Source organism: Chiloscyllium punctatum, chromosome 32 (assembly GCF_047496795.1).
Source record: "Chiloscyllium punctatum isolate Juve2018m chromosome 32, sChiPun1.3, whole genome shotgun sequence".
NCBI lineage: Eukaryota > Metazoa > Chordata > Chondrichthyes > Orectolobiformes > Hemiscylliidae > Chiloscyllium > Chiloscyllium punctatum.
The window spans coordinates 44,549,795-44,571,661 of NC_092770.1; the positions used below are offsets into that span (position 1 = coordinate 44,549,795).

At 38.6% G+C, this 21,867-nt stretch overlaps 1 protein-coding gene across 1 annotated transcript in view; it reads left to right on the forward strand.

The window, feature by feature from the left end:
* LOC140458126 (interleukin-17 receptor A-like) overlaps nucleotides 1-21,867 on the forward strand; it is a 55,323-nt gene that overhangs the window by 30,106 nt on the left and 3,350 nt on the right. Inside the window, exons 6-11 of the mRNA XM_072552233.1 lie at nucleotides 2,674-2,721; nucleotides 4,061-4,218; nucleotides 5,847-5,921; nucleotides 9,338-9,413; nucleotides 14,610-14,648; nucleotides 20,145-20,249. Of these exons, the coding sequence (XP_072408334.1) occupies nucleotides 2,674-2,721; nucleotides 4,061-4,218; nucleotides 5,847-5,921; nucleotides 9,338-9,413; nucleotides 14,610-14,648; nucleotides 20,145-20,249 (501 nt within the window). The remainder of the gene's footprint in view (nucleotides 1-2,673; nucleotides 2,722-4,060; nucleotides 4,219-5,846; nucleotides 5,922-9,337; nucleotides 9,414-14,609; nucleotides 14,649-20,144; nucleotides 20,250-21,867) is intronic.

Here is a 21,867-nt window from a genome sequence, read left to right on the forward strand (position 1 = left end):
TTTTCATGTCAAATCCTTTAAGTCCTTCTTGCACCAATCTTATTGGTTTATGCATCTTCCTCGGTCTGTTGAGCAACCTGTAAATTATATGGTGAGGTAGTTAGCTCAGTTGGCTGAACAGTTAGCACTGCTGCCTCACAGCGCCAGACACCCGGGTTCAATCCCCGCCTCTGGCAACTGTCTATGTGGAGTTTGCACATTCTCCCCATGTCTGCGTGGGTTTCCTCCAGGTGCTCTGGTTTTTCTCCTACAAACACAAAAATGTGCAGGTTAGGTGAATGGGTAAATGTAGGGGAATGGGTCTGGGTGGGTTGCTCTTTGGCGGGTCGGTGTGGACTTGTTGGGCCTAAGGGCCTATTTTCACACTGTAAGTAATCTAAGCCAGTTTGCGATGCAGAGTAATACCAAGTGTGGGTTCAATTCCTGTACCAGCTGACGTCTCCCTGAAAGGCTCGGCTTCTCAACTTCTCCCACTCACCTGAGACATCATGACCCTCAGGTTAACCCACCACCAGTCACCTCTAATGAGAGAGCAATCCTATGGTTCAGTAAGACCTTGGCAAATTTAGGGTGTAGGTTTGATATCCAGATGTTTTATTACCTGGCTAGGTAACATCTTCAGTGGCAACCTCCAAGTGAAGCGAAGCTGTTTTTTCCTGCATTCTATTTATATCCTTCTCCTGGATGGGGTTCCTGGGGTTTGTGGTGATGTCATTTCCTGTTCATTTTCTGAGGGGTTGATAGATGGCATCTTGATCTATGCGTTTGTTTATGGCGTTGTGGTTGGAGTGCCAGGCCTCAGTACAACCCATGGACAAAACCAACGTCATCTGCAAAATTCCATGCAAGGACTGCCACAAACACTACGTAGGACAAACAGGAAGAAAGTTAGCCACCAGGATACACGAACACCAGCTAGCCACAAAAAGACACGACCCTCTCTCTCCCTCATAGCCCTACACACGGATTGAAAAAAAGCACCATTTCAACTGAGACAACACCTCTATCCTGGGACTTCAAAAGACTTCAAAAGACTTTAGAGGCACTGCTTGAGCGGGTTGGGTTTAGTTATTTAGAAAATCTGAGTATGTTATTGAGTGACCAGGAATATTCATATGAATTATCCAATCCCATAAGTTACTTTGCAAGTGTATCTGTATAATAGAACCTCCATCTTTCATTGTATATTATGTTTTATGTTAATGAAAACCAGTTTTCAAATAGGTTTAATTGAGGAATAGGAATTGCAGGAGTGTGCAGTCAGCCATGTTTCTATCTCTTAGTGATTTATCAGAATTGAAAATCTTTAAATCATACTTAATAACTTGGGAGGACATTTGAGTGCACGAGGAAGGTTTCGATATGTAACAAGACCCATGCTCTGCAGTTAAAGATTCTTCATAGGGCTCACCTGGCCCAAGACTGTCTTGCAAAATTTAAACAGGGTGCATCTTCAATGTGCCCCAAATGTAAACTGAATATGGGCAGCTTCATTCGTTGTTTGTGGTCCTGTCACAGGCTCCGTACATATTGGAGCGCTGTGGCAGGAGTAATAGAGAGGGTCTTGGGGATCGAAGTCAAGGTTTCTCTTCTGGGTTTGTTGAATTTATCTCACTTCAATGTATGTAGGAAAAAGCTTTTTAGCATCTTCACTTTTTGTGTGAGGAAGAACATTCTGATGTGCTGGGTGTCTGAGAACTCTTTCCCCACCCGCACCCCACCCCGGGTCTGACATGGTGGTATAAGTTAACTATGAAAGGCGTTCCTTTGGACTTTCTTACAAATATGGTGCACAAAAAATGGACAATTTTTATAAGACATGGCAGCCCTTTTTGAATTATTTGGAAGCAGATCTGTCCACCATTTTAATTAGGGCTTTTGTCTAGCCATGGTGGTTTGGTTTAATAAACCTAATGTGCTGCGAGGAAGAATTTTGAGCAAATGTGGGTTTAAAAATTGATGCTCTTGAAGGTTGAGAGCTGAGGTCTTGTTACGCTGAGCGACATTATTTATTTACTTGATGTGCAATGAGAGTAGTTGAGAATTCTTTTGTAGATAGCTTCATAGTAATTATGAATTCCTGCCAGTTCCTTGACCTTAAAACCTATCTTTCATGTGCTCTGTATTTTTGCAGTCTTTTCCTTCTCTCCGCTCCTCCTTTTTTCATCTGTCTCCTTCACCTCTCTCTTCCATCTGTTGGTCCTCCCTCCTTTCCGTCCATTCTCCCTTTCCCTCTCCTCTTGCTCTCCTTAGCATAACTCTCCCCTTCTTCAAACTCAACCCTTCCTTGTTCACCCACCTTCCTTCCTTGGTCTGTTGCTGTAATGTTATTTTCATATTTTTAATAAAGAAAATTTTTTCAATAAAATTTTTTTAAAAAAAATCATACTTCATGCAAATATTCTCTCATGACTCAGTTTACTTTTATTTCTGTTGATGTCTGAACTCTATTGGTTGTATACTGACAATTATAGGTGTTTTGCAGGAGTTCGGATCATAATAGGGTACAGCTGGTGGAATTTCACAACAACTATGTATACCATGGAAATGAATAGTGACAGCAGGCAATTAACTTCCGTGAAACAGCACTTTTTGTTTTACAGAGTTATAGAAGATTATGTAATCTGATTTTATCCTGGTATAGGGCAAGCTAACCTGCATATTTTCCTTTAGGTTGTGAGGATGACCAAATTAAGTATACAGAGCCCTGCAAACGTCGAGGTGAGTGAACTTTACTTCAAAGAGACGCTCAGCAAATCTCACCACAGCGTAGCTCTGATTTACAGCTTCATAGTAATTATGAATCCCCGCCAGTTCCTTTACCTTAAAACCTATCTTTCATGTGCTCTGTATTTTTGCAGTCTTTTCCTTCTCTCTGCTCCTCCTTTTTTCATCTGTCTCCTTCACCTCTCTCTTCTGTCTCTTGGTCCTCCCTTCATTCCGTCCATCCTCCTCCTCTCCCTTTCCCTCTCCTCTTGCTCTCCTTAGCCTAACTCTCCCCTTCTTCACGCTCAACCCTTCCTTGTTCACCCACCTTCCTTCCTTGGTCTCTCACACACCACCTTATGCTCTGATTTCTCCCTCCTTCTGAGGAAGTATTACTCTCCAAAACTGAGATCTGGCATCTATGGCCACTTACTTTATAAAGTTTGTAAAACATAAGACCATAAGACATAGGAGTGGAAGTAAGGCCATTTGGCCCATCGAGTCCACTCCGCCATTCAATCATGGCTGATGCGCATTTCAGCTCCACTTACCAGTGTTCTCCCCGTAGCCCTTAATTCCTCTAGACAACAAGAATCTATCAATCTCGGCCTTGAAGACATTTAGCGTCCCGGCTTCCACTGCACTCCGTGGCAATGAATTCCACAGGCCCACCACTCTCTGGCTGAAGAAATGTCTCCGCATTTCTGTTCTGAAATGACCCCCTCTAATTCTAAGGCTGTGTCCACGGGTCCTAGTCTCCTCGTCTAACGGAAACAATTTCCTAGCATCCACCTTTTCCAAGCCATGTATTATTTTGTATGTCTCTATTAAGTCTCCCATTAATCTTCTAAACGAAGATGTATGAACCTCAGGATGGAAATGCTTTTTACTTCTCCTTCCCTTTCCTGCTGCCATACCCCACCCCACAATGATCACCCACATTGTCAGCCTCCAAATCCTTAGGTGCTGGAGGACTTGGCTATCCTGCTCCCAAAGCTCATCCACCATCCTTAATTGGACACTGGGCAGGCCTTCTAACCATTAATAGGTATTTTGTTTAAAAATTCATAACAGACATGTCATGCTGATTCCATGCTGGTTTAGGATCTGGGAATTATCTTGCGGTTGGGGTCCTAACCCAAAAATGAAAGTCTGGCCCGTAGAGTTTGATATGTTGAGTAGCAGTATGCCATGGTTATTGCTTGATCAAGGGCGGAAATCAAACCCGGCAGGGAAGAGACATAAAAGACATTGGATTTTGACAATTATCACGCATATGTATGGTTGTTTGACAGATACTTTTATTATGAAAGATTTTACTTTTCCACTTTTTTTTTGCAATTATTGTCAACAGGCAGTCTATGGAATCCCAACATTACACACATTAGAGATGAAATGAGAACAATCATCTTCTTCCAGACTGCCAAGTATGCCAACAAATACCTTGTCTTTCTGAATAGTTATAGTTCAGAAGGGAAACTCTGTGACAGCGATCATCAAAGAATCTTGCAGGTAAAATCTTATTTTTCTTTAGCTTTCATGTAGCATTTGTACTTACTTCAAAATAGTGAGAATAATGTTTATAAAAAGAAAAGTTTCAGGCGCTGGAACTCTGGAATAGATGAGTAAACACTGAGTATATAGAGCTGATCATCAGCATCTTATGGTAGATGACAACTTAGCTTTTCAGATAGAGATTCTTCAAAATTAGTGTCCTGTGTTTTCACTTTGAGTTGCTGTATATTTCCAACTACATTTTACTTTGCTATTAATAAATGTGAATTCCTTGCAAAGTTTGAAGGATTTTTTTTCCCTTATATTTCTAGTATTACTGAACTTCATCTGATAAGTTAGCTTTGATTTGAAAATTTTATGCTTTGATAAGTTCATTGCTCAACATAATGACCCACCTGTCAATCTACTGACAGCAAAAATAAAATAATACTTCAATTACCTCTTAACTTGCTAATGAAAATGTAGGACTAAACAAATTTGCAGATTCACGATTCTCTTTATTTTGTAGGGTTAGCATATGTCTTTTTTTTAATTCCAAACTTGTAATGAGTAAAATAACATTCACATAAGAACATCAGATTCCCAGTTCAGATTCACAACTTTTGAATTCCAAGTTCAACAACACTTCTGTTCTTTTTAACCATTATAAGTTTTAACCACCGAGAAGAGAATCATGGCATGCTGAAAATCCACTGTTAGGGAAGTGTTTCAATGAAGAAATATTTGATCTTGTTTGCATTTAGGAGGACAATTAGATCGACATGGTAATATCATACATGTGGTCTTATATATTTTGATATAATTATTTATACTAATTTAGTATAGAAGTAGTCATTCAGCCCTTCAAGCTTTTTTCATCATTTTATGAAAAAATGGCCGATATGTAAGGCTTGTATGTTATGAAGACATTGTTCTTTCAGCAGTTTCAGCATGACTTAATTATAACAATTTTTGGTAGTGTGCTTGTGCTTGTGCTTGTGCCTATGACTATAGTATTATATCCTTTCATTAGAAGACACGCATTAGAATGTTACATTCTTTTCCCAAGGTTTCACACGAGATGCGATTCACATGCACCAACTTCTGCAAACAGTTAGAGTTTATTAAAGCCTTTATAAGCTAGGTGACCCCCTTTGACCCTCTTCGCAGGTATGCGAAGTTGAGTCAAAAAAGGCCCCAAGTGAAAGAAACACATCCCCTTCTTATACAGGTCAGTTGGTAATGCTCATAGGTACTCTGAAATACTCACAGGTTATGCAAACAATTTCCTGAATCAGTGATTCCCCAAGACAATGTAGGTGTGATATGTCCGAGCTTCAGGGAATGGCTACGAAAGCATTTTTGAATGGAAGGGACTGAATAAGAGTTTAATTTGATAATAGTAGGAGAATAGTATTAAATGACTGCCTAAATGAAGTGGGAGTCATCCACATTCTTGCATGAATGTCATACCCACCCACTTCCAGAATGTTCAGCTTCTACAGAAAGTACAGTTTAATCCTTTAACATGAATATAATGTCCAGAGAGATACTACAATTTAATCTTTTAACACTACAAGAAGATTGCAATTGTCTGAATGTACATGAATGTGAAGAATCCTATTGTAACTTTATATTTGTTAAAGGAATCTGAACAACAAGTCAATATAACCTTTTCAACTGAACACTGGATGCAAAGCTGCAGAATTTATCGTTTAGAGGTGAGACATTTCAGAAATCCAATGATATTTTAGACTGAATTTGTTGCTTGATCTCTAGAACATTGAGGATAAATTCTGTAAAATTACAGCAGGGTTAAACACTGACATGCAGCACTGTTTTGTCAGCATAGAATGTGCTTTGAGTCTAATGAGGTTTATGTTATATTGCTGTGTCAATTTGAAATGAAATTGTTTGTAAGGGGACAGTACTTGGATCTGATCATGACGAACAATCATTATGATGTCAGGCCGCCCTGTCAAATGTTAACTTCTGATGGACCCAAGTTGTTTTCTTTTTGGCTTAATAGGCAGATGTCTAAAGTGTTTGAAAATTAATACGTTAATATTTGTAGCTTAGATGTATTTGATAAAGTGATGGATATCACAAGGCACTTTAAGAATCCTTCCATGTTATCTGATGCCATTACCAACTGAATAATGCGTCAACAGTCCTACATTCATTGAGGAGAGCATGAAGTTCTAGGTGACCAATAGCATACCAGCACAATGTGTTGGAGCACTAGTATGTATCTCTGTGAAGTAAAAAGTTCAAACCTAGTCATGTTCCAGACCAACATGTTGTGGGAAGGGAGGAATTAAATTAGTCATTGCCAAGCAAGGTCATGATTTTAAAAAGCCTCCTGCAGTACTTTCCAGGTGGAACACAAACTCCTTCAATGTGACCCTTAATTACACTCTAATAAACTATGATACCCTTCAAATGCAATACCCACCAATACATCAAGACTATGTTATCCACACATCATCTTAGTTTATTTTCAAGAGGTGAGACTTAATACTGCATGAAATACTTTTCAGATATTGTTTGCAAGCATGCAACAAGATGCTGAAAAGTCTGAGTGCTACGGTTAAGATGCATTTTGCTGCCAGGTAACTGATGTTCAGTAGCCTCCATACAAACTGGATGCAGGTTAAAATCACACCACCAGAATAGATGAGTCTGAGGTAGATGTGCTGCTTGGTCTCAGACCTGACTTAAAGTAGCCAGGTGAGCTGTGGCTGCCTAATGCATATATAGGCAACTATACAGTAAAGAGAATTTAAACTTAAAGGACTGTTAGATAATCTGCATGTAAACTTGACTATTTTGAGTGCAGCTGGTTCCACACCAGTTTGATTCCAGTCAGTGCAGTTGTAGGAATGTGTCTTTAAACTGGCAATAGACTCCTTGCTGGCGTATTTGAGTACAACATCAATAAATTTCTAAATTCAGTATCATCAATTTTTACTCCTACCTCAATCAAGAGTATCAAATTGTCATCAAAGCCTTTTTCCAAGAGCCAAGATATCTGTAGCATTCAGTTGACCTCTGTTAATCCAGTTTTTGGTAATACAATTAAAAACTTTAGCTTTAAAGAGACAAATACCCATAATATAGTCAATATGAAAATGTTCATGAGATTATTGGAAGAATTTTTTACCAACTGGGTGGAAGGTTCATTTCATGTATGGGTGGGAGGGTGAGAAAGCCCCTGAAATGTGATCATTTTTCATGACTTGCCTTCATTCTTTTTATTACTTTTGTAGTAAACTTCTGTTGGTTTTTGAGTTTTCCAATCCTCCAGCTTGCTCCTGACCCTTGCAGAGGTAAAGATTTTCTGTAAGTATATAAAAAGGAAGAGAGTAGCTAAGGTAAATGTTGCTCCCTGAGAGGACAAGACTGGAGAGTTAATGGGGACTGTGGAAATGGCAGAGACACTAAATCAATACTTTGCCTTAGTTTTGACATAGGACACACGCCATCCTAGTAGTAATAGGTAATGCAGAGGTGATAGAAAAGGTTATACTTAATATATTCGCCATCACTAAGAAAGAAGTACAGAGCAGACATGTCCCCTGGGCCCAAATGCCTTAGGGTATTAAAGGAAGTGACACCAGAGGTATGGATGTACTAGTTGTAATATTCTAAAAATCAGGATTCTGGAAAGAATCAGCAGAAATGTTCCAGTGGATTGGAAAATGCTAACTGAATGTGTTTTTTTTTCAAAGAGAGCGAGGCAGATGATAGGAAACTATAGCCCAGTTAATTTAATGTCTGTCATTAGAAAATTGTCAGATACTATTATTAGGGAAGTAGTCATGGCACATTTGGAAAGTCTAAACAGAATCCATTAGAGTAGCATGGTTTTTTTGCAGGCTTAATCATTTGACTAATTTGCTAAAATTCTTTGATCTTGCAATAAAGAAAAGTGGAGTCCTGTAGATGTAGTATATCTTGACTTCCAGAAGGTTTTTGATAAAATACCTCATAAAAGGTGAATACACAAATTAAGGTCCCACGGGGTTTTGGTTAATATATTAGCAGAGATCAAGGATTGGCTAACCACCAGAACGCAGATAGTCAGGATAAATGGGTCTTTACTCAGTTGGCAAGCTGTAACTAGTTGGGTTCCTCTGGGTTCAATCTTGAGACTCCAACTATTTATAAACTATATTAATGACTTGGCTGCAGGGGTAGAATGTACTTTAGTCACATTTAGAGATAACATTTAGGTGGGAAAGTAAGTTGCAATGAAGACATTTTACAAATGGAAATGGATAGGTTAGGTGAATAGGCCAAAATTTAGTAAAAGAAGTTTAACATGGATAAGTGTGAGATAATCTGTTTTGTTCAGAAGGATGAAACAAATTGAATGGTGAAATGAATAACTGGATGGAGAAACGGTTGCTTGCCCTGTTTACGTATGCCACAATTAATATCTGATAGCAGACAGCAATCCCTGATAAAGGGCTTATGCCCAAAACGTTGATTCCCCTTCTTCTCAGATGCAGCCTGTCCAGCTGTGTTTTTCCAGCACCACACTTTTGACTCTGATCTCCAGCATCTGGAGCCCTCACTTTCTCCTGACAGGCGACAAGTTTGCTCAAAATCCCATAAATATTCTGTGGGCAGTTGTGTACCGGCAAGTGCTATTTATTCATTGTCAATCACAAAATCCAGCCTGAGATATTTTTTCTGACGTGCATAATTGGATGCAATGCTTTATTTGGGATCTGACAAACTGTCATATTATTCATTGTTAAATTCCAAACCCTTGAGATAAAGGCCAAAATTCCATGAGCTTTTTTGATTATCCTTGTACTTATCCAGTAGTTTTCAGCCATTTGTATATATGGACACCTCAATAGTTTCTCTTCTTTGCAAAATATTGAAGGCAGGTTGTGTTCAGCACTATCCTGGACAGAGAATATATATGTCAAGAGCAAATTCTAGCTTGCTTTCTTGAGCAGCCTAACGGACAAAATCTGTAACAAGATAATGTGGAAGTTCGTTATCAAATTAACTTCTCCGATTCATTTCATAAAATCCTTTACGCTAATCCCTCAATCCCCTGTGCATGCTATGGAAAACTGCTGAAACCATTTCTAAATAAGTTTTTTTGTTTTTATTTCAGATTCAACCATTTTTCATTGACTGCGACAATGATTGCAGAAGGATTCGTAAAGATATCCCAGGTCCAGAGTATGAAGGTAAAGGTGTATGTATAGCCATTGTAACCTTTGCACCGTCCCTCTTTACCCCAGCCTGAAACTTGGCCTGTTTGAGCTCCGAAAGCTTGCTCAAATGATACTACGAAATTACACAGAGGAAACTTTCAGGTGCACTTATTCACTTGAATGAAATAATCAGTCTTGAGAGTAGAGCTACCTCTGCATGCCCCATCAAACATTCCCAGGTCAGAATGTGGGTTACATACAAAGCAAAGCTCCCTCGAAACTGACTCCAACTGCAGTGCAGAACGGGGATTAAATACAAAGTGAACCACTCTCTATACTGTCCCAGTGAAATGCTCCGAGGGGGAATCCAAAGACATAGCAAAACTTTTTCAATCATATGTTGATCCTTGACAACATTGTACATAGATTTAAGGTCAGCTTTCATATGTGTGTCATATAGAACATATAGAACAATACAGCACAGAACAGGCCCTTCGGCCCACGATGTTGTGCCGAACTTCTAACCTAGATTAAGCACCCATCCATGTACCTATCCAAATGCCGCTTAAAGGTCACCAATGATTCTGACTCTACCACTCCCACGGGCAGCGCATTCCATGCCCCCACCACTCTCTGGGTAAAGAACCCACCCCTGACATCTCCCCTATACCTTCACCTTAAATTTATGTCCCCTTGTAACACTCTGTTGTACCCGGGGAAAAAGTTTCTGACTGTCTACTCTATCTATTCCTCTGATCATCTTATAAACCTCTATCAAGTCACCCCTCATCCTTCGCCGTTCCAACGAGAAAAGGCCGAGAACTCTCAACCTATCCTCGTACGACCTATTCTCCATTCCAGGCAACATCCTGGTAAATCTTCTCTGCATCCTCTCCAAAGCTTCCACATCTTTCCTAAAGTGAGGCGACCAGAACTGCACACAGTACTCCAACTGTGGCCTAACCAAAGTCCTGTACAGCTGCAACATCACTTCACGACTCTTGAATTCAATCCCTCTGCTAATGAACGATAATACTCCATAGGCCTTCTTACAAACTCTATCCACCTGAGTGGCAACTTTCAAAGATCTATGTACATAGACCCCAAGATCCCTCTGTTCCTCCACCTGACTAAGAACCCTACCATTAACCCTGTATTCCGCATTCTTATTTGTTCTTCCAAAATGGACAACCTCACACTTGGCAGGGTTGAACTCCATCTGCCACTCCTCAGCCCAGCTCTGCATCATATCTAAGTCCCTTTGCAAACGACAAATGCCCTCCTCACTGTCCACAACTCCACCTATCTTCGTATCATCTGCAAATTTACTGACCCACCCTTTGACTCCCTCATCTAAGTCATTAATAAAATATCGATGATGTTCAGCTGCCCCTTTCCACTAACACTCTCTTGAGTCCTTCCCTGCTTTATGTTTTATTTTTGCTTATTTTACACGTCCAATTTTTAGTATTGCTGAAAAAAGACACCATTTTGTCAAAATGTTTTGTTTAATCTCACCAGAACAGTTTGTAAGAAAAGCCAGTATAAAGAGAAAACGAACATTTCTACTGTATGGTAGAACATGTGAATTGGTTGGCAAGCAGCCTCTGGTAGTGGCATTGCTAAGGAGATTTCACCAGTTAGATCATGACTGATATTTGTCTGCCAAGCTTTTTTTTAAAAATAAAACCAGTCAAATGAACTAGACAATTGCTGTTACCTATTTTGTTGAGTTGAAACAGGTGTAGTCTGTGTGCGTGTTCTTTGTTTCTGCAAAAAACACCAGGCTCTGTATATTCATATATGTAGCTTCCTGTGTACACAAATGGCATGTGGTGAGTCTAATTTGACAATCCTAAATTGGTTGTCAGAGTAATTCTTTGTACGTGTCATTATTTATCTTGTATTGTCAATTTGCAGAATCTCATCTAATGTAAGACACTGTTTTCCAAGCACAGGCTGGTTGTGTGTGGTCGGTACCTTGCCCTCTGTGAACAGTCAAATGGACAGGCCAGTCTTTGGAACCTATATCATATATATGTAGCATATACTGGTTCCAAAATTCATACATCACATTACTCATTTGTTTGATAAACAGAGCTTCATTTTGGCCTGAGTGCAACATTCATTTGTGGTGAACATCCTCCTCATCTTTTTTTGCTTTGTACAGTGTTACCGTGAAGCAACTTGCTGCACCTGTTGTTCAAAAATTTGAGACATTGCCTATCTGGGGTAGATTTGGGCATGTTTCAGGACCAAGAGTAACATTCCTAGGCCCTTTCAAGAGTTTGTGCGATATACAGCAAGAATGATTTGATCGAGGTAGCCATTATCCCTCACGTTGCTTAGATGTGATTCTGAAATTGGACAATACTTGCTAAATAATTGAGTGCATGGAGATTTACACTTAACCATTTACAAACAATTTTAGGATTGTCAGTCAAGTACACTTCCAAATACTGGAATATATTTATAAATAAGGTCTTCATCTTTGAATGCAGAAAATATATATACACTCTGTGCTTGTTCAACTTAAAAAAAACAACAGATGACTCTTTCTCTGTTTTACTTCTCAGGGCCATGTCTTGACCAATCAGAGCCAACTTGATTGATTTAAAATTTAAACAGATCTTGGCAGTTAGTTGTCAGTCTTTATCTGACTGTGTTCTCCATGGCAATGCCTCTACCAATCACAGTCTACCTGCCAATCAGTCAGCAGGCGCGTACAGTATTAATGTTGTTTACCCTTTGAATTGATATTTCTTACCCCGATGAATGCAAGATGAAAGTCTCAACAAAATATATATTTTTTCAGCAAGTTCTGTACTGACAGTAGTAGTTCTTTTGGAAGTCTCTGCATTATATGAGCCCTGAGCTGAGCTTCAGACTCCATAAACACATAATCACAAAGACCTCCTATTTCTAGCTCCATAACGTTTACATGCATCTGAAGATATGACCTTCAGAATGTGTCCCCAAACCACCACACACTATCCATTAGCTGTATAAATCCTCAGTTTTACAGCATGGAAAGTAGCAGTTTGGCTCATGGTGTCCACACTGGAGTCAGACTAGCTTGTAGACCAATAATCCCATTGCATGTGCTTTCCACACATTGTCAGCCACCTTTATCTGAGTGTTCTAGCTAGATGCAACAAAGTTTTACCAGACTGATTCTTGGGATGGCAAGATTGATGTATGAAGAGCCTGAATTGTTCAGGACTTTATTCATTACAGTTTGGAAAAGTAGGGAGGGTGATCTTATAAAATTCTATAAAATTCTAAAATGAGTTGACCGGGTACATGCAGTTCCTGCTGACTGAGAAACAAGGGTCACACTCTTAGGATAAAAGATCGGCTATTTAGGTCTGAGAAAAAGAACTTTCTTAACCCAGAGAGTAGTGAGCCTGTGGTATTCTCTGCCACAGAAAGCAGTTGAGGCCAAAACATTGAAAGTGGATATAGGGTACTGAGTTGGATGACCAGCCATGATCTAATTAAATGATGGACCAGACTTGAAGATCCAATTGACCTCCTCCTTTTTTCTATGGCCCTCACCTCACCCAATCCTCTGGATGATGCAAACTCCCTGTCACATGGTTTACTCTTCACCTGTTCCTCTCAGTGGTGTTTACTACCAGAGATTTGTCATCTCTCCCACTCTTTAAATAATGCTGCCTGCCCACTCTCCTTGGTCATATTGACTGTCTGACACATGGTCTTCCGCTCCTCTGCTACTCACCACGTCTTTGACATTTCCTGACCTTATTATTTCACTTTTCCAATGGAAAGCCTCCCATTCTCCACTATCAACTTTAAATTGTCCAAACATTCTGTCACATACATTACCAACCCAAAACCTGCTTACTCATCATCCTAGTACCCTTACATAGCACACCCTTGTTTTTAAGCGGTCAAATCTGCTGATTGATAAAGCTTTTGGTCAATCCTCCAAAAATCTTTTTTTTTGTTTTGATACACTTTCTGAGAAAGCAATGACAGTTTAACAATTCAGTGACATTTCTACTCTATCGGTCCAGCTTAATCGTTTTAGAGAAGAGCAGAATTTCTTCAAGGTGAGCATGCCAAGAAGAGAACTAAAGATCTCACAACACCAAGTTATAGTCCAACAGATTTATTTGGAAGCACTGCTCCTTCATCAGGTAACTGTGGAGCAGGATCATAAGACTCAGAATTTATAGCACAAGGTTACAATATACAGCTGAAATGATATATTGAACAAACCTAGATTCCAGGTTTGTTCAATATATCATTTCAGCTATATGACACTGCAATCCTTTGCGATAAATTCTGTTTCTTATGATCCTGTTCCACAGCTACCCAATGGAGCAGCGCTTCAAAAGCTAGTGCTTCCAAATAAACCTGTTGGACTATAACTTGGTGTATTGTGATTTTTAACTTTGTCCACATCAGTCCAACACCGGCACCTCCACATCAAGACGAGAAGTGGCAGTGAGTTAAATACTAAATAAAAGCCAGAAAAAATACAGGCACTAAAAACCAGAAACAAGAATAGAAAATGCTGGAAAAGCTGAGCAGGTCTGACAGCATCTGTGAAGAGAAATCAGTTAACATCTCAGGTTAAGTGACCCCTCCTCAAACTCCTGACCCTTCTGAGGAAGGTCACTTGACCTGAAAAGTTAACTCTGATTTCTCTCCACAGATGCTACCAGACCTGAGCTTGTCCACAATTTCTATTGTTGGTAATGATCGAAGAGCACAGGTTCAGTTACCACCATGGTAATGGAGTTTAAACTCCATTAATATATCTGGAGTACAAATCTAGTCTCCATAATGGTGTCATCCATATTGTTTACTAAATTTAGGGAGTGAAATCTGCCATCCTTCCTTGGACTGGCCTATGTGTAACTGTCGACCCATAGCAATGTGGTTGATTCTTGACTACCCTTTGAAGTGGCCTTGCAAGAACAATTAGATGGGCAGGAAATGCTATACAGATGTCCCATGAAAGAATAAAAGAAAAGGAGCCTTGGGATATTTTTAATGCTTAAAGGTGCTGTACAAATGCAAGTTGGTACTGTCTCTCATGAACTGGAGATAATCTTTCAAGTGAAATTTTCAGCTCCAACGGCCTGAGTCAAGATTCAAGCCCAAGGCCTACAGCTGAAAGGCCAATTCTAACTATTCTGAACTGTCATTTGGGATTTCTCTGTATTAATTTCTAAATTGTTTGTATTCTCCTTTCAGAAACAAATCCACCAAAATTGTCTACAGCATCAACTGAAGGTGAGTTTTAAAGAGCTCCCTGGGGCCACACTGCGGCTCTGTGGTTAGCACTGCTGCCTCACAAAACCAGGGACCCGGATTTGACTCCCACTTCTGGCCACTGTCTGTGTGAAGTTTGCACGTTCTCCCCGTATCTGAATGGATTTCCTCCGGGGTACTCTGGTTTCCTCCCACAGTCCAAGATGTGCAAATCAGGTGAATTGGCCATGCTAAATTGCCCATAGTGATAGGTCCATTATTCAGGGGTAAATGTAGGGGAATGAGTATAGGTGTGTTACTCTTTGGAGAGTCGATGTGAACTTGTTGGGCCAAATGGCCTGTTTCCACACAGTAGGGTATCTAAACCTATTTTGAATGTGTATGCTAATGAATGGACATAAGGCTATCATTTATTTGGTGTAAGTGGTAACACTTCAGAGGACACAAGATGGACTGGTGAAATAGACTGACACAGATTAAATTTAACTGATCTCAGTTGGAAGCATGACTCTACAGATTTCCAACTGTATAGCGTGTCTTGTTTACTCATGTGGCCTCCAAAAACCTTAGGCAGGGAATGTACAAAAGACCAGAACCAGAATCAGAGGATTGGAGAGTTTTTGTGGAGTTGGAGGGATGGCATTTGTGAAGAGGGAACTATTAGAGAGGGGTAAGGCCACGAGGATGCTTAAAGATGAGAATGAGAAATTACATGCATACCAGTCCAACATTGGCACCTCCACATCAAGAAGAGAAGTGGCAGTGAGTTAAATAAAAGTCAGAAGAAAAACAGGCATTTAAAAACAAGAAACATGATCGTGGAGTAATAATTGATATGGCAACCCATTTGGATGAGTTAAAAGAATACAGTGAAGGAAGCAAGGCCACTGTGAAGCTGCTTGGATGCTGCCTGAACTGCTGTGCTCTTCCAGCATCACTAATCCAGAATCTGGTTTCCAGCATCTGCAGTCATTGTTTTTACCTCATAGAATCAACAAGTCAGGAAATGACAAAGGCACGATTGAGGATTTAGACGGCAAATGCATTGAATAGGGAAATATCTTAGCACATTGTCTTATTTTAATCTGTGCTTTACTTTATTGAACGTGAAATAGTAGCAATTTTGTGCTCCATCAATCCATTTGAAGAGCTTTGAGCAGAATAAAAACAGTAATAGATGGGCTTAAGAGGGGTACTGTACTCCTGGTCATCAAATTCCAACAACAGAGATATTACAAAGTTAGAATTAGGATCATAGAATAGTATAGTGCATGTGTATTTCTTAAAAGTGCTGTCAAATTAACCCCATCTGTCCTGTTCTTTCCCTACAACTCTTCCAACCTGAGAATCTGTCGAGTTGTCTTCTGAAACTGATTGATTGACATCTGCTTCCAGCACTTTTTTTCAGGCAGTGCATTCTAAAACATTATAACTTACTGTATAATGTTTTCCTTCTCCTGTCACTCGAGTTCTTTTTGCCAATCACCATATATCTATGTTCTCTATTTATTGATGCTTCTGCCTCTGGAAATAGAGTAAATAGAGAGAATGATCAAAACAATTCAAGATTTTGAACACTTATTAAATCACCCCCTTAATCAAAGTAACATTGCTTGATAAGCTGATGTTATTACTAGACAAGTCCAATATGTAGCTGAAATCTAGTTTAATAGATCATATTTATTTTGTTTTATTTTAATGAGGTGGTCTTTCACTGAAACACAAGCACACTTTGCTGAACATTTTGATTTTTTATCAATAAAACAAGTTTGTCATGCAAAAGAAATGAAGCCTTTACAGTACAGTCGCCAGAGAAAATTCCTTTCCCTCTGACATTTGTATGGATGATTTAACTGTGCTTCATTTCCCAATCTCAAAAATCTGACAGCCTCTTCCTCGAGTCTTCATTTAATTGAGTTTAGACTTTCTCAAATTACCCCTTCTGGGTTTTTTAACAAACCACTTCTAGCCTGGACCTTTCAAATTAAACTCCTTAACTAAACATATAACCTATTTCCTTTCTGTCAGAGCAACTTTTTATCACGTCCAGCTTCACCAAAGGCTTCTGCAAAATCTGAAACTGAAACTCGTCCTTTTCAAGTTATGGCTGCTTCCCCTAAGCTTAAAAAAACAATTTCTCTAACCTTCTAACTGAAACCAAATGTCTAATACTCAGTTTACTCTGTGCTTGTAAAACCCTTCCAATGTAAACTAATTCCCATTAGCCTTCAATGACTTTTTCTCCTGTACTTTTTTAAAAACAAATCACCATGGCCTCAGAAATAATTTAAGTGTAACTATTAAACCTCTCCACATATGCCACACACCACTAGCTCAAAACCCTAAAATATAGACTAAGTGCTATAAAAACAAATTCATACACCTTGCATTACATAATTATTGTATTACTGTATTCTATTGTACCTCATCAACACACACTCTAACTGAAAGTGTAATGCCTAGCATCGGATACATTTTGTAAAGGCTCAACATAATATTTGTTTCTCATTTCATTCCACTATTTATAAACTGAGTTTTTCTGTACATTTTTTAACAGCCGCCTTAACTTGTCCTATTACCTTTATAGACATGTGTATGTGTAGCCCAGATCTCTCCAGCTCTTTACAATTGTACAATTAGTTTATATTCCCCATCCTCATTCTTCATAGCAAAATGATTAATTTCATATTTGTGTTAAATTTAATCTGCCATATGACTGTCCGTTTCACCAGGGCACCTTGTATTCTCCTGAAGACTATTTAAATACCCCGTCAATGTTTACTTTTTTTAAAGTTCTTTCACTTCCAAACTCGGAATTTACGCTCTGTATAGTAAAGTTTGTTATTAATTTACATCAGAAAGACAGTTGGAAACAATGTTGTTCATTTCCGTTCAGACTGAAAAATAACCATTTACTACAACACTCTGCTTTCGATTCCTTGAGCTAATTTTGTATCCAGGTAGTTATTGCCTTTTTGATCCCATATGCTTTAATTTTGATAACAAATCTATTGTGTGGTAATTTTTCAAAAACACCTTTTGAAAGCCTACATGCACAACATTGATCACACTATACTCATTGGTCTTCTCATGACATCACCAAGGAACATGTAATACTGTAAATTTTAGAACTTTTAAGTGGTCACAGATTGAAAGAATCAGCAAAACTAAATTGTTATACAGGAAGGGATCAACAAAAACTCTGTCTGGAATTAGCTATTAAAGGACAAGGACGAATTTATATATTAGCCTCATCTGGGAAAAGAGGGAGTCGAAGCTACATGAAAAAATTGTTTTGATGTGTGCTTGACAATTGGCTGCTTTATAACACTAGTATAATTGATTGCCCTGCAGAGGAATTTAAGGAGTTAACTGCAGGAAAGTGGTGCTTCAAATAGGCAGTCAGTGCCAAATGTAACAAGGAACAAAGAAGTTACTTCTGATAAGAAGGCAAGCTGCAGACTTGCAATATTTTGGATGAAAGAATCCAAAAATCCAAATTAGTACCATCACACCACAAATTTAAAGGATGAAAATCTGTGTAATAATTCATCACCGAAACCCTTCATTAGCAAAACTTTGAAGAACAACACATACGAGGATCAAACCTTTGTGACATAGATACTGTTGTTTGGAATTGTATCTAAATGACACCATTAATTGGGTAATAGCCACATTTGGTTGCGAGGCTTAACTTGCTACTTTGAGGGGTCTTATTTCTGTTGCTACATGCAATAAAGTTTAAACATTTGTTTCAGCAATTGATTAGCTGTGGGATTTCTTAAGCAGACGAATTAAGGGTAACTTAGTGATTTACCCACAGTGTACGTAATTTAGTGGAACCCAATTTGCCTTCACCAATCTATAATGATTGTCCATAATTAAGAAAGGGTTTTTAAATGCTGATTCATTTTGCCTCTAATTAGGCTGATTATCCTTTTAATTGAGGTGTTTGTCTTACTGACCCCATCCCCTTTTTTTGAACTAGGACATATTACATTCAAATTCTCCAGTTCTCTAGCACAATTCCCATATCGAAGGAGGATTGAAAGATTGCAGTTCCATCCACAATTCACAACTTAGAAAATGTCACATGGTCTCAATGGAAATTCTATTTTGAGCACTGACATCCTTTCAAATACTTTTTTTTATTTTGATCCTATATTATCCTATTTCTATACAACCACCTCCTTACTGTGGCACTTATTACATTTCTTCACAAGACATGTAAAGTTAATTATATCTGCTGCCTCCACAATATTAGGTCCTTTTTGTTGTTAATCAAGCCTACTGTTTCTCTGACTACCCTTGATATCATTCATAATGTTTAACAAAGCCTTTTTAAAGTTTTTTTTTGTTTCCTGTTAATTTATTCTTGTATGCATTCCTTGTCTCACACCTTTTTCTATTTGGCTTGGTTCTCTCCCAAATTATAAATCTGATATTTATTGTAAGTCTTCTTTTTTGGTTTCATTTTAATTGTTTATTTTAATCATATATTTTCAGTCAACTGTGAACTCCAGCTTCTAATCCGATGCCTTTCCCTGATGTGGAGATTTGCCTAGTCTGTCCTTGAAATATCCCTTTTGAAGAGCTCTCATTACGCATCAGGTTTTTACGTGGCCATCTTCTGTTTTCAGTTCATCAGGGCCAGTGTCATTTTTCAACTTCCTCCAATTGAATATCTTAATTTTATTTCTCATTTTCCAGAACTCCCCTGAATAATACGCTCATCATTTCTCAAACGTTCTCACACTGAATCATTCTCCCTATTTGGCTCACTTGATTTCTGATAACGAGATGCAGCATTGCTTCCTGCTTGGCCTAGAAATATACTAAGAAAGTTCTCATTCGCATTTCAAGAGTTCCACAACCCTCCAACCCATTGCTGTCAATCCACATGGATTATTCCTACATGGAAGTGATCTAACTGATATTCCAGGTCTGGGGATCTCAAAATATAAATAATTAACTTTTATGAAAAAATACCAATCTATCTTCCTGGGAATTTAATCCAACCAGGTCATTGTTGTAAAATAATTTTAATTTTCAGTTGTCATTTGCTTTTGGTCATTAAAAACTCTTTATTGATGTCTTTATTTATAGCCATTGGATATCCTCTGTGAATCAGTATTTCTTTAGCATTATGAATTACCTCTTTCAACTCAAGAATTCTAACCAACGTTATTTTTCAAATGCAATAACATGGAAGCTGTTACCTTGCTGTTTCACCAGCTGTCTTGCTCAGATGTGAGGTATTCTGGAGACCTCTGACGTATTGTCCAAATCTGTGAAATGTACTTGTAGTTCCCAGGAGCTGCTCATTACCTATGCTGCAGAAATCCAGAGTTAAAATACAATATTACCTCTGTGTGCTCTGATTCCACTCACTCATCTCTGTTGAGGCATGCACTGAATGACATGCTGTAGAGGTCTGATTGTGTTAGATCAGACATTTTGTTGATAGTATTTTACTGTGCAACTTGGGGAATTTCACTTCTGTTCTGGTTGTTGCAGGAGGGTCATCTGAGAGAACCGGTTTCTTTGCTGTCATCGGTGTTTTGGTTTTCCTTTTAATCTGTGCCTGTATCATTTGGGTACAGATAAAATCCAAAGAAAATGGTAAGGAATGAAGGATTTTTTACACTTACTTACATTTTTAAAATTGATATCACAGTTCTCTCTTTATTATCACATGTACATTCATTGAAACAATTGGTTGACTTTTTGTTTCCAGACATTTACATAAAGTCCTTCAATCCCACTCCCTGAATCCCTAGCATCCAGTTAGGACCTACCCTACTTCAGAAATTGAAATCCAGTGCTTGGCACATATGGAATCCTGAAGGACCATCAAAATACAGGATGAAAGATTCACTGCTGGTGTAGGAGTGTAGCCCAGACCCTGTCCATGGGGCACAATCTAATCTGCTTAGGGCAGGAAGACCTTGAGATGAAAACAACTTCTAAAATATTGACCGAATGATGTAGCTTATCACGTTGTCACAGAAGAAGAAATCCCGATATATTTTGTCCTTTTTCTGACCAATTAGCATGCCACAGATTAGAACTGGAAAGGAGCTGACATAGAGGTATTCCCTGCTTGTTTTTGAATGAACAGAAGAGAGTTGCCCATGCAGCTTTTCGAAAGTTGATGGTGATCAGCTAGCAGCATGCCAACCCTCTTGATCGGGGGGTATTTATTTTATAGAGTATGATTAAGGGAAGACATAACACACAAAAGTTTAACTAGATGTGAAAGTATCACAGTAATATACAAAAAAAACTTTAAGCAACGTGAGAGATCAAAGCAAGATTGAGTGGTGTGGACAGACTGTCTCTTTCTATCTTAAGGGTCATTAGACCTGAAATGTTAATGGATTTCTCTGTACAGATCCTATCAGAGCATCTGAGGTTTTCCAGCAATTTCAGTTTTCGTTTCAGCTTTCCAGCATCGACAGTTCTTTTGGCTTTCTGCCTGTTTCTGGCTATTATTTCATTCTTAAACTTCATTTACGCTACACTTGCAGTACAGTTGTGGCTGTGGAATATGTCACATTGACATCCACGGAGGTCTGTTGTGGGAGGCCTCACATTTATCAATTCAACAACATGGGGGGTCATTGACTGGATGGCCAAATTGGAATCTCATTTTACATTCTCTTGTTGTGCAAACATGATAAGCTGGCCAGGAAACAAAATATTTATTGAAAAATGCATGTGATAAATCTTGATTATTTAATGAACTTAATCGTAGATTTTATAATTGTAGATTTCAAATGTAATTTTAATGTAAATTTAATTCTATTCAATGATCCAAGTTACTGAAACTAGGCTTCAGAGACTGAGAGGGATGTTGGATGAGCCGAAGCATCTTCACATTATAGAATGGTACTGGGTTATAAGACACCCAGTAACAGTTACATATAAGTTGCTCTAAACAAAAAGCAAAATACGACAGATGCTGGAAATCTGAAATAAAAACAAAGTGCTAGAGAAACTCAATAAGTCTGACAGCACTGATGGAGAGAGAAATGAGTTAACAATTCGAGTCCAGTATGACTATGACTGGTCTTCGTTAACTCTTTCTTTCTCCACAGATGCTGCCAGACCTCCCATTTCTCCAGGACATATGTTGCTTGCTGACCAATCTTATTATTCTCATCAGTTACTTCTCAATCAGTATTTCCTTGTCTTAGAATATTGAGTCATCCCATGGAATCAAGTACAGGTCTTTCTG